Source organism: Trichosurus vulpecula, chromosome 6 (genome assembly GCF_011100635.1).
Source record: "Trichosurus vulpecula isolate mTriVul1 chromosome 6, mTriVul1.pri, whole genome shotgun sequence".
NCBI lineage: Eukaryota > Metazoa > Chordata > Mammalia > Diprotodontia > Phalangeridae > Trichosurus > Trichosurus vulpecula.
The window spans coordinates 160,036,789-160,049,734 of NC_050578.1; the positions used below are offsets into that span (position 1 = coordinate 160,036,789).

Here is a 12,946-nt window from a genome sequence, read left to right on the forward strand (position 1 = left end):
AAGTTAAGTAAGAAGAACCAGGAAAATAATATGCACAAAAGCAGAGACAGAAAGAAGAATAACTGAAATTTTAAACACTGAACTTGGTGCCAAAGAAGAGATATGAGAAGGCACCTCCTCCATGTCTTCATAGAGGTGGGGGAAGATGGTTATGGCATTTTTATAGAGTCATAGTTAGGTTTGGTGACTTCTTCTCCTTTTAATTTTTTTTGTTATAAGGGATCGTTCTTTGCAATTGAGAAGAGTATACTGAGAAATGTATGTGATATAAAAATGACATCAATAAAAATATATTTTTTAAAAAGTTTCCTTGCCAGTTTTTAGGTATTTTTTCTTTTATGGCAGAAGGGGCTATTCTGAAGACTATATATATATATATATATATATATATATATATATACACACACACACACACACACATATACGTATATATACACACACACATATATACATATGTGTGTATATATATATATATATACATACATGCATATACATATACATGTATATACTAAACAACTTTGATGGGCTGTAATTTCATCAGTGTACAAACTTTCCTTCATGGCGGTTGCTGGAGTAGTTTACCATTTCCTTCTCCAGCTTATTTTACAGATGAGAAAACTGAGGCAGACAGGGTGAAGTGACTTTCCCAGGGTCACACAGCTAGCAAGTGTCTGAGGCCAGACTGAACTCAGAGAGATGAGTCTTCCTCACTCTAAGCCCAGCACTCTATCCACTGTGCCACCTAACTGCCCTTTCCTTCATGGACACACTCACAATTCAATATGTCTCCTTTAGAGAGCATAGAATCATGGACTTAGAGCTAGGAAGGACGTTAAAGGTCATTCAGTCCAAACCTTTCATTTTACATACAAGGAAACAAAAGCCCAGAGAGGCTGTGACTTGCTCAAGGTCACACGGGATAAATAAAAGACCTGGGATTTGAACCTAGGTTTGCTGACTCAAAGCCTAACACTCTTTTTGCAGCATCCCATCACCTGGTCTGTATGTGTTTCTGTGGCTAAGAACAAACAAACAAAAATAAAAAACAAAAGCATGCTCCTCCTACCAGACTTTTTAGTGATGAGCTTCTCTGCACTTACCAAGTTAAACCTCACATAGCAGACACACGTTCCATCCCAGGAACATACTGAAAGCCTTTCTAGCTGGCTGAGCCTGCCAGAACTTGTACCTTACTGGCATATATACTTTACACGCTCAGGATTACTTTCACACCACAGTGAGGCATCAGAGTAGGGATGCAGTGGAAGATAATTAAAAAAACCCCACAACAGTAGCACTTATTTATATAGTGCATTATAATTGCAAAGACCTTTACACACATCCCCTAATTTTATGCTTCCTCATAATAGCTCCGCAGGTTAGGTAACAAAATGTTACACAGAGATCTGGGAGTAGTCTCAGAATTCACAAGATCATAAAATCACAGAGAAGGAACCTCAGATAACATCTAGTCCAACCTCTTCACTTGAAAAATGGGGAAACTGAGTCCAGCAAAGTTAAGTGACTTGAACCCAATTCAAGAAATGTCTTGCTCAAGATCACAGAGCTAGTGGATGAGAGGGAATGAGAAAGAGAAATCACACGCTCTGACCATAAATTTAGTGTTCTCTCTACTACGCCATGCTGCTGAAGACAAGTGCTCCTGAATTATGTAAGTTAACTTTCAAACTGGCCAAATAAAAGCTTTGTTGTGTCATACACAATTGGGGCAGGCTATTTCTTACACCATATGTCGATTCTCCTTCAGAAACTGGTCGAGACAATATTTTCCTTGGAGAATGGCTTAATTTTTGTTTTAACTGAGTTGAAGAAGGGAAGGTCCAATTACTAAGAACAAGAGATGCTCCCTAAGCCTACATTCCCTGGCAAACATGTCACTTCTCCAACAAGTCTACCACCCAGCAAAACAATCTATCATGTAACTGTGCTTGCTTACCTTAGGGAAGTTCACAACTTAAAGTGGTCTTACACCTAGAACATTTCAAAATGCTCAGATAATGCTTCTTTCTCTTTTAGCTGGTTTTTTTTTTGTTTTTAGTTTTCGGTCAGACTTTAGGAGAAAAAATGCTAAGCTCTCTATAGCCAGTGGAGAGTTGATTTCTAATGATGCCTTGGAAGTAAACCCAGCATTAGTGTTTTTAATTGTTGTTTTTAAACAACTTGTAGATAAGAGGAAGATCAAAGATGAGACTGGATTGCTTCTTGGAGGAGTGAAGACAATGACAGCTGCTCAGTTTTTATTTTGTTTCTTCTGTTGTCTTTTTTTTCTGCCAAGGAGAATTTGCATTGGCAATGGCAAGAAAAAATGGCTGATAGGGAGTTGATAACCAAGATAAGGAGAGAGAGAATAAGGGGGCACCTAGCTGCTCTCGATGAATAAAGTCACCCAGCCAAGATGAACTATAAATAACCTCAAGTATTAAAAGAATGGAGAATGGAAAAGTACCTAAGGGCTAGAAAAGGGCAAATGCCATTCAAGTTAAAAAAAGAATAGAATAGAATCTGGAAACCATAGGTGGTGAGATTAGTCAAAAATTTTTAGAATACATCATTAAAGAGATGGTTAGCAAACATTTAGAATGGACAAGTCATTCAACCTTTTGGTGATTACAAAGAGCCTGCATTCCTTCATCAAGAACACAACATTCCAGACAACCTTTTTGGGAATCATTATTAATCTGGTGGAGTGGGGAATATTATAGTTATCTAGATTGTAGAAAGCATTAGATGAAGTATCTTACATTATTCTCGTGGAAAGGATGGAGAGGTGTGGACTAGATAATACAACGAGATGGGCCCTGAGCTGGCTGAATGACCGGACACAAGTTAACTCGGCAGGAAGTCTTTATTGGAGTGCCCTAGGAATCTTTGCTATTCCCTATGTTATCTAACATCAGCCCCAATGCTGTTTTCTGTTTTTGTCACCTTTGCTAAGCCAGAACAAATTATATGATAACTAAAATAAGAAGGTAAAGGAAAACCTAGAAAGGCCTCTGGACTCTGCTCAAAGAAAGGAATGATATGATGGCCAAAGACTATGAATGAAACATACTTCTCACCACTTAACACAGAAGTGATGGATTAGAGATGCAGAATGAGATATGCTTTCTCAGACATGGCCAATGTGTTCATTTGTTTTGATGAGTCATCTATTTTTTTAAAATCAGGGAGTGCTTCTAATTAGGGACAATAGTTGTGATTTGTGGGTAGTGACAGATACGTAAAAAAAGGAAAAATCAAGAGAATTATTTTAAAAGCACTAAAGTAAATAAAACAAAGTGCAGAAGAGGGCACAGAGTAATATTTTTACTACCCTTTTTACTTTACCATTTAGTATGTGAGCTAAAATTATGTCTGTTTTTTCCCATCATCAAGGAGGCCACTACTGCTATCCTCTTCATTATGCTATTGTGAGCTTTAATCAAACAATAGAAATTAGCTAAAAGTAACTAAAAGCAACATATAAATATAAGGTAGGATTAGTAGAGCACAGAAGGTCAGATCCCTAATTAGAAGCCCTCTTTTTTTTTAAAAAGATTATAATTCAGCAAAACAAATCAACACATTGGCCATATCTGAAAATGACACTTCTGACTGAGGATTACCATGGTTGACATACTAAGACTCTTTCCAGCTGTTATTTTTTTCTCTGACTTAGCAAAGAATTTTGTACCTTTTGAATCACAAAATTATCATAAAGTTAGTTATCATAAACTCTAAAGGAACAGAGTGGCATTGCTGATGGATAGTTTGCCTTAGTCAGGAACACCCGGGTTCAAATCCTGTTTCTGATACATGCTGGCTTTGTAACCCCGGGCAAATCATTCAACCTTTCAGTGATCTAGACAACTCAACACTAAGTTACAAAGTAGATGCAAATCTGCATTGGCAGAGGTGGTTTTCTTATTTGTGTTTCCCTTATCACAGTGGTTTGCACACAGAAGGCACTTCATGATTCTCAATGACATGTTTACAGAGCATTCGCTTTCATAATATTTCTCCAAAGTTGATAAGAGGCATGTATTGCCTCTCGGAAAGACTTACATGAACTGATGCAAAGGGAAGTGAGCAGAACCAGGAGAATGTTGTAACAGCAATACTGTTCAGTGAAGAACTGTTAATGACTTAGCTATTCTCAGCAATGCAATGATCCAAGACAATTCCAAAAGACTCATGATGAAGCATGCTATCTGCCTCCAGAGAAGGAACTGATACTATCTGACTGAAGCAGAATGAAGCATGCTATTTTTTCCTCTCTTTCACTTTTTTCGAGACTTCTTTACAAAATGACTAATATAGAAATGTTTTACATAATTGCACATGTAAGGGGCAGCTAGGTGGCACAGTGAGTAGAGCACTGGCCCTGGAGTCAGAAGGACCTGAGTTCAAATGTGACCTCAGACACTTGACACATGTACTACATGTGTGACTTTGGGCAAGTCATTTAACCCCAACTGCCCTACCAAAAAACAAAACATAATTGCAAATGTATAAACTATACTGGATTGCTTACTGTCTCAAGGAGCAGGGAGGGACAGAATTTAGAACTCAGAACTTTAAAAAAGTTTAAAAATTGTTTTAACATGTAATTGTGGAAAAAAATAAAACACGTTATAAAAAAGTTCAATGGAGATCTACAGAAATATCAAACTGAGTTTAAAAAAGATCCATAGTTCCCTATACAATCTTTTATTCCCCCAATCTTTGAATATGGAAATGTTTATGTTTGTTGATGTTTTTCAAGTTCATGATAAAAAAATTTTTTAAAATAAAAAGAAGACAAAGATGCTCAGGCAGAAGGAACTGCTGCTATGTGATTATAGAAAATCAGCAGTACAGTTTGTGATTAGGTACTCAGTGTCCCATCTGGCACTCTAGGGCTCTTTCCTCTACTGAGATTTTGCCACAGAGAAGGCTGTACCTACACAAAAACTGACCATGTATTAGGGAATAAAAACCTTAAAATCAAATGCAGAAAGGTACAAATATTAAATGCATCTTTTTCAGATCATGATGCAATAAAAATTACATTCAATAAAGGGCCATGGAAAGATAGATTAAAAATTTATTGGAAACTAAATTATCTAACTCTAAAGAATGAGTGGGTCAAAGATCAAATTGCAGAAAAAATAATTAATTTAATTAACAAGCATGATGACAATGAGACAACATACCAAAATTTATGGGATAGACAGAGAACGCCTTGGTTTGGGAAGTGAGTAGTTTTTAGAGCTCATAGGGACTTTCGTCCACATATCATTCACTAACCTGCATGCCTTCTTGGCCTGAAATTCCTATTCCAATGTCAGCAACTTGTATCATACTAACATCATTGGCTCCATCACCTTCCCAGGGTCAGTTGGATAGGGGAGATAGGAGGCATTAAAAAGAAAGGATAATGATATAAGTTTGAATGTGGAAAGACATGAACTTGGGAAATTTTTATTGACTATGGTAAACAAATCCCTTCCCTGCTTATCCCACTTTTCCCAAATCCTATGGAAGGAAAATCAGATGGAGAAGTTGCGAGATCTTGTCACAAAAATTCAATGGGACAGAACCCATAATGATGTCTATACTCACCAATGGCCAAGGTCATCACTTTGAGCTGATTTCGTACTAATTTTACCACTTCACTTTTCTGCAGGGGTGTTGCTCGGCAGCAGACAACAGCTTGGCACAATCCAGTGAGCTCTAAAAACTGATTCTGCAGACTGTCCTGCAGTGCAAACTCTAACGTTTTCCCAGTGATAACGAGCCCAGCTCGCAGCTGAGGAACATGAGTGCCAGGAGATGGAACATTTGGATCGCTTTGAACATCTTTCTTAAGTTCTTCTAAAGTCTTATTCATCAACATCTCACAGGCTTCCTGGGGGGGGGGAGGGGGGGAGGGAGAGAGAGAAACCAAATTAAACACTAATGGTTTCTTTAGTGTACATTTTTTCTTCCCTTCAGCAATTTGTATCCATCAAGTATACCTAGTGTGGGAAATAATCTATACAATTTCAGCAATCAACAGGGCTTCTGAAGAGAGCTATGCATGTGCATGTGTATACTTGTATGTGTTGGAGTGTGTTTGCATGTCCATTTACAAGTGGGGGGAAGGAATTAGTCAAATAAGTGAATTATGTAGAGAAAAAATTATTGGACAGGGAGGAACAACAACCCCAAACCAATAACTCTAAAAAGAAAACAAATGGGATACAACATTGTATATGGTAGGTACCTCCATTATCCAGTTATATAGTCCAGCTGGAATAGCTCATATTTACACAGGACATTAAAGTTTGCAAAGTGCTTTACACTCATTATCTCATCTGATCCAGAACACAGCTGTGAATGACAATCATCAAAAAGAACCCCGACTAGCCCAGGCCAATGCCAATGGCCATGTGTGAAAGCTTTAGCACTTCACCCTAAGGAGATGCCCCCAGGCTCTCAAGAGACAAATTGTTAGAATGTCAGCTCCTTGGGAGTAAGGATTGTTTCATTTACTATATTTGTATCACCAGTGCCTAGCAACATGCTTAATAAATGGTTGTGGATTCATTGCATGATACTGTAATTCTAAGGAACTTGGTTAGCTAGCTTCCAAACCCACTGTAAGATCAGAAGCAGTAATTTAGGAGGGCGACAGTAGATTGCTAAAAGCAGGCACCCTGACAGCAGCAGAAAGTGACAACTGACAGCATGACGTGGAATTCAGAGACAAAATCATATAAAAGGCACAAGTGGTCAAGAAAAATGGAGGACTGGGGGCAAATAGTCCTATAAGTCCTATTCAAGAAATCCTGAGGCCACAGTATTATAATTTGGTATAATAAATAATACTTGAAGTAGTGACCCTGAGCTGCTAAGACATTGTCCACTGATGTTCTGTATACTCTGTTTGAGAAGGCGGGGAAAAGTGGAACACACAGAAATGCAATTTTCACGTAAGGCTGGAGGCTATCTGGTTATGTACCCAAGTTTCATTTTAAACATTTAAGACTTTTCCTCGAAGACATGCAAATATCCCTTGTTTATGATGTTGATTATGGGTAGGACCTATCTAGAATGAGCAGAACAAGTGCTTGATAATATCTACTGGATGAGCAAAAGTACTATTTTCTGCTTCTGTTGACATGTTTTGATAAATTTATGAGTATCTATTAGAATCCCAACACTTTTCGCAATTCATAAAATATAAACTCTGTCAGGTGTGTGTGTGTGTGTGTGTTAATGTGTGTGCGCACACACATGCACACTTAGGTCTGTGTGGTAGGGAGGGGGGGAAGAAAAGAAAATTGGAGAGGGGAGTGAAAAAGAAGATTCAAAAAGAATGGAGAATTCAGTCTTTTATCACCTAACAATCTACTTGGGAAGAAAAAGGTTAAAAAGCTGACATTGTAAACAGTCTCGGGGGGTCAGGAGCTAGGCTTTCATTGGACAGAGGACTTGGTATTCTACTTTCACCGGGTTGGGGAATTCCCAGGGAAGAAAATCCCACAATCAATGCAGATCAGCAACTATCCTGCAGCTTAGGTTTAGAGACTTACCTACTGCACCGAGAAGTTAAGGAACCTTCTCAGGACCATACAGACAATATGTGTCACTGGCAGGATTTGAACCTAGGTCTTTCTGCTTCAGAAGCCAGCTGTTTATTATACAATGTCAATCAGTTCCCTACAACTTATTAAGTACCTACCATGAACGAGATACTGCACTAAGTACTAGGGATACAAAGGAAAGGCAACCCTTTCCCCCCCAAAACAACCAAGTCCCTACTCTCAAGGAGCTCAAAGTCCAATGAAGGAGACAACATGCAAACAACTAGGTACAAACAGGATATATTCAGGATAAATTAGAGACACTCAACAAGAGGGAAGGCATTAGCTTTAAGGGGGATCCTGATATGCCAACTATAATTATGATAAACAATATAAGGCAGTAAATAATTAATGCTAAATTATCTGATACGGGCAAAAAGCCACATTGTGAAGGGACAAGCTGTAGTAACTGGGAAAATTTCATGAAACAGAAGGAACTTCAACTGAACCTTGAAGGCTTTGAAATGAAAGGCAATGCAAAGGGCATCCCAGACAACGGAATGACACACCCTGGTGTTTGCTCTGCAGAGAACAGGGGACAGTCAATGACAGCACAAAGCCAGAGAACAAGATGAGGAGGCAGCTGAAATGACCCTTCATCTGCCCAAGGTACAGCCTGTAATTCTCGAGACATTCTTAGGTAGTGACAATAACTGGCATGTCATTATTTTAATTAGAGCATCATTGTAAGAGAAAAGAAAGCAAGCACTGCCTTTCCAGATGTTCACATTCTTTTACTTGATGATGAAAATTGCAAAATATCTTTTAGGTCTGCAAAGCACTTTATAGAGGTTTACTTCATTTGATCCTCCCGACATGGTAGGTGTTATTATCCCCATTTTACAGATAAAGAAACCAAGGCTCAGAGAGGTTAAGTGAGTTGTCCAGCATCACATAGCTAGTAAGGGTTTGAGAAGGGATTTGAACCCAGAGTTTCAGGACTCCACATCATGATGAGACTAGGTAAGTCATTCTCAGATCAGTCAGACCTTTGAGTGCCTACAACGTTCAAGACGCTATGCACTGTCCAAACTTCACAAGGAGCTCACGATCTGCTTTGATGGGATGGAGGATGTGTGGTAAACTACAAAGAAAACCAGATTTGGGGCCAGAGAACGCAAATTCAAGTCCCAGTTCTGCCTCTGACGAACTGCATGATCTTGGGCAGTTGGTTCCTCTCTGTAGGCTCTGTAGCTTACTGAATCACTGAAGGTCCCTTAAAGATCTGGTTCTGTGATGATAGTGTGTGATTCCAGGGTGGCACTGTTTCCCTGATGAAGATTTGATCCTACCATACTTTTTCATCCTGTGTCATTTGGGTGTGTATCCTTCTAGAAATGCTTAATAGAGATGCATCTAACACACTGGAGAACTTCCTCTAGACCTCTCCCCCTTCTGAGACCCCTAAATCTATGATCCCACAATCTGTTATCTCTTCATCTAGTAATGCCCTTCTGAAGCTGTCACTTTCCTCGGACAGATTACTGGTAGTGACAGAGCCTCCAGATGCCTGCCATGTGGTTTTCCGCTACCCTAAGTATTACTGTAATTTTACTGGATGTTGTATTGTGCCATGATTTGCAGCCACATAGGAAATATTTAATGAGAAAAATAACATCAGCATGGAACAGCAGAAAGAGTATTGGCTCCGGAGTAAGAGAACCTGGGTTGAAATTCCATGGTAAAGGCGCTTCACAGCCTGACTCTCAATTTCCCCACCTGTAAGGAGTTGTACTAGATAGCATATGAGATTCCTTCCATCTCTATGTCTGGGATCCCATGGCATAAAAGAGATGGACTTTTTGCAGCAGCAGACAATGTAGAACCACTGAAAACAATCGGCTTAACAAAAGAGACATTACTAGATTTCTTGTTCCCATTCAGTTTCAGGCCCAGTCTCATTGTCACCTACAAGAGACTATCTGGGATATCTAGATGGTGGTGGTCTAATTTGATAGCCTGCCTGCCCAGCTGTATTCATAGGCATGATGATATACATTTATAACCCTTGTGGATGGTCAGGCAGTGAATAAACATTTATTAAGTGCCTACCAGGTGTCAGGCACTGTGCTTACTGCTGGGGATACAAAAACAGAGGCAATAGTCCTGCCCTCAAGAAGCTCCCAATCTAACGGTCAAGTCAACCTCTTTTGCATTCACGTGAATTTCAGGGAGGCAGCTTCGCAGTGTGTTGGGGCTTGATACCATTAATTCAGTGTGGTTAGCCAGTGGGAACACTCGGGGCCAATACCCAACACCCATAAGGATCGCTTCTTTTGTTTGGACTCTGGCAAGACACCGTCTTCCATGTCGCTGACAAAAGATCAACTTGGGTGGACGGTTTGTTTGATTCTTTACTTCCAGTGTATGTAAGACCTTGCTCCTCAAAGGCAGGGCCTTCCGTTTGTCCATATCTCCCATGCTTACCTTGAATTAGGTGCCCCTTAAGTACTGGTTGCATATTGAATGAATGTCAGTACTCAGCAGGTCACTGAATAACACTATCTTTGCAGTTATCTGTGATCGAATCTCCTTTGATTTTAGTGTATGCCTGGAGGCACTTTATTATATGGAGAGCCTTCAAGGCATTATTTTGTCTAATGAGTTAAGATATTATTTTTTCAATAACAAACAGATATAGCTGGATCCAAGAACATGGTATAATGGATAAACTACTAGACTCAGAGCAAAAAAGAACAAGTTCAAATTCTGCCTCAGACACTAGCTCTGTTTTTCTTGGCAATTCTATTACTCTCTTCTGGTCTCAGTTTATTCAACTTAATTAAAATGGGGATAAAAACTATCTCACAGGGTTGTTGTGGGGATCAAATGAGATAATACTGGGCATCCTAAATATCTTCATTCAAATTTAAGCTTCAATAGCTTAAAACCGCACTAATACTTCTGGGACACCCTGTAAACATAAAAGGTTCGGCAAACCTTAAAGTGCTATTTAAATTCTAGCTATCATCATCATCATCATCATCATCATCATCATCCCCATCCCCATCCCCATCCCCATCATCATAACAGCGTTAGTGGGCACATAAGGGCCAAATAATTTGTAATGAATCTTATGGGGTTTCTGAGGAAAAAGAAATCACTGTGGCCTAGTATAGTCAGGGAAGGATCTGTCAGAGGCTAGAATTTGAGCTAGGGAAAGAGAAAGGATGGGTAAGCATTGCAAGAGAGGGCAGAAAATGAACAAAGGCCCCCTGGGCAGGAAGGCAGAACAAATGTGGGCAGACCGGCCTTCTGGAGGGAAAGCTTTTTTGTTGGAGGTTAAGTGAGACGGAAGGGTAAAAGGATAGAGCAAATCCAAACATGACTTGAATACTGAAATTCCTATTAAATACCCCAGTTTTGGGGTAGGGGTGGAAGAATCTGTGCACGGTACAAAGCAGCAGCAATGCTGTGGGATGATCAGTTGTGAACGACTTAGCTGTTTTCAGCAATACAGTGATCCCAGGACAACTCCTAAGGACTTAAGATGAAAGATACTGTCCCCATCCCCAGAGAAGGAACTGATGGTGTCTGAATACAGATTGAAGCATGCTTTTTTTTTTTTAAGCTTTATTTTTCTCAAGGTTTTGGGGTTTTTTTTGGTCTGTTTTCTTTCACAACATGACTAATATGGAAATGTTTTGCATGACTACACATATATAGCTTAGATCGAACGGCATGCCTTCTCAATGCAAGGTGGGAGGGAGAGAATTTGGAACTCAAGGTTTTAAAAATGGGAGCTGTTTCTGCATGTGACTGGGGAAAATAAAACACTAAATAAAAGAGAAACAAAAGAAAAAAGAATCTCTACACAGTGCAATGTTTCAAAGCCTTACAACTTACCAGAAGCAATGGCACAGAAATACCACCAGAGGGCATAGGTAGTTAATAAACATTTATTAAGCACAAGTATTTGCCAGGAACTAATAAAAATCAGCCCCTGCCCTCCAGTTGCTTACAAAGAGGCGGCTTTGAAGCTAAGTCTTGAAGTGGTTGAGGATTCTGAGAAGCAAAGATAAAGACAGAGTAGACAGGGGGCCGGGAGGGAGTGGGATAATGTAGGCAAATGTACTCTAGTATCCTTATAGTCCCTGGCTTTTAAAATGATATCAAGGACCATTATGTACCAAATTATTCACCTGCTGTCAAAAGAAACCATTTCTTGTACACAATGTACAGCAAAAATTCGAGTGAAGAAATTCTTAGTTGTGGAGGTAACAAACTCTCAGGCACTGAAAGTTCTGCTTACAGAGTGAAGGCTTTGTTGGACTGGAAAGGTTCTAGACATGGGCTTGATGGCAGAATAGGCAACATGTGGCCCAGGTTCTAGACTAGCTAAATATGGAAAGTTTCAAGAGGAGGATGTTAGCCAGCAGGTGGTTATTTGGAGGGCTGGTGGGGAGGATGACAATGAGCCTCCTCATCTGGCCGACCTCTGCTAGAGTGGACCCATGACGACACAAGAGCATCACTGATACCATCTGAGATCACTCAGATTGAGTGCCTCTTGTTGACGATAAAAATAAAAGTAATAAAAATAACGGAATTTGACTTTATGGTTTACAAAGCATTTTATGTCACTCATTTGGTCTTCACAAAAACTCTCTGAGGTAGGTCAATTGTTATTTTCATTTTTTTTAAGAATGAGGAAACAGGAGAAGTTTTCCCAAATTCTTCCCTCTTCCTAACTTCCCTGTTACTCTAGAGAGTATAGGATAACACTATCCTCCCTGTCACTCAGGCTCATAACCTCAGTGTAATTCTTGACCCCTCACTCTGTTATACCCCCTATCCAATCAGGTGCCAAGACTTGCCTTTTCTCATTTTGTACCTTCTCTCATATATAATCCTTTCTCTCTTGACACTGCTACCACCTTGGTGAAGGTCGTCATGGCCTCATACCTGCACTACTGCAATATCCTGGTCTGGTCGCTCTGCCTGCTTAAGTCTCCCCCTACTCCAGTCCATTCCCCACTTGGTGGCCAAAGTGATATTCCTAAAGCATAGGGCTGACCATGCTACCCCACCATTCAATAAACTCCACTAGCTCCCTATTACCTTCAAGATCAAGTATAAAATACTCTGACTTTTAAAGCCCTTTATAACCTCATTCCTTCCTATCTTGTCCAGACTTCCATCTTACCCTCCTCCATCACTGGCCTCCTTGCTGTTTATCCCATAATATAGTTCTCCACTCTAGGCATGTTCATTGGCAGCCCTGCATGCCTGGAATTCTCTCCATGCTCCTCTCTACCTTGTGACTTCCCTCAAGTCTCAGCCAAAGTCTTATTTGTGCAAGAATTCTTTCCTAGTCTTCTGTAACCTTACTGTCT

General features: G+C 39.7%; 1 protein-coding gene across 1 annotated transcript in view; it reads right to left on the reverse strand.

Annotated features, from left to right (window-relative positions):
* Positions 1-12,946, reverse strand: part of ATP10D (ATPase phospholipid transporting 10D (putative)) — a 119,078-nt gene that overhangs the window by 12,314 nt on the left and 93,818 nt on the right. The window contains exons 16-17 of the mRNA XM_036763512.1: positions 5,605-5,890; positions 5,290-5,366 (exon numbers count right to left, since the gene is read on the reverse strand). Coding sequence (XP_036619407.1) covers positions 5,290-5,366; positions 5,605-5,890 — 363 coding nt within the window. The remainder of the gene's footprint in view (positions 1-5,289; positions 5,367-5,604; positions 5,891-12,946) is intronic.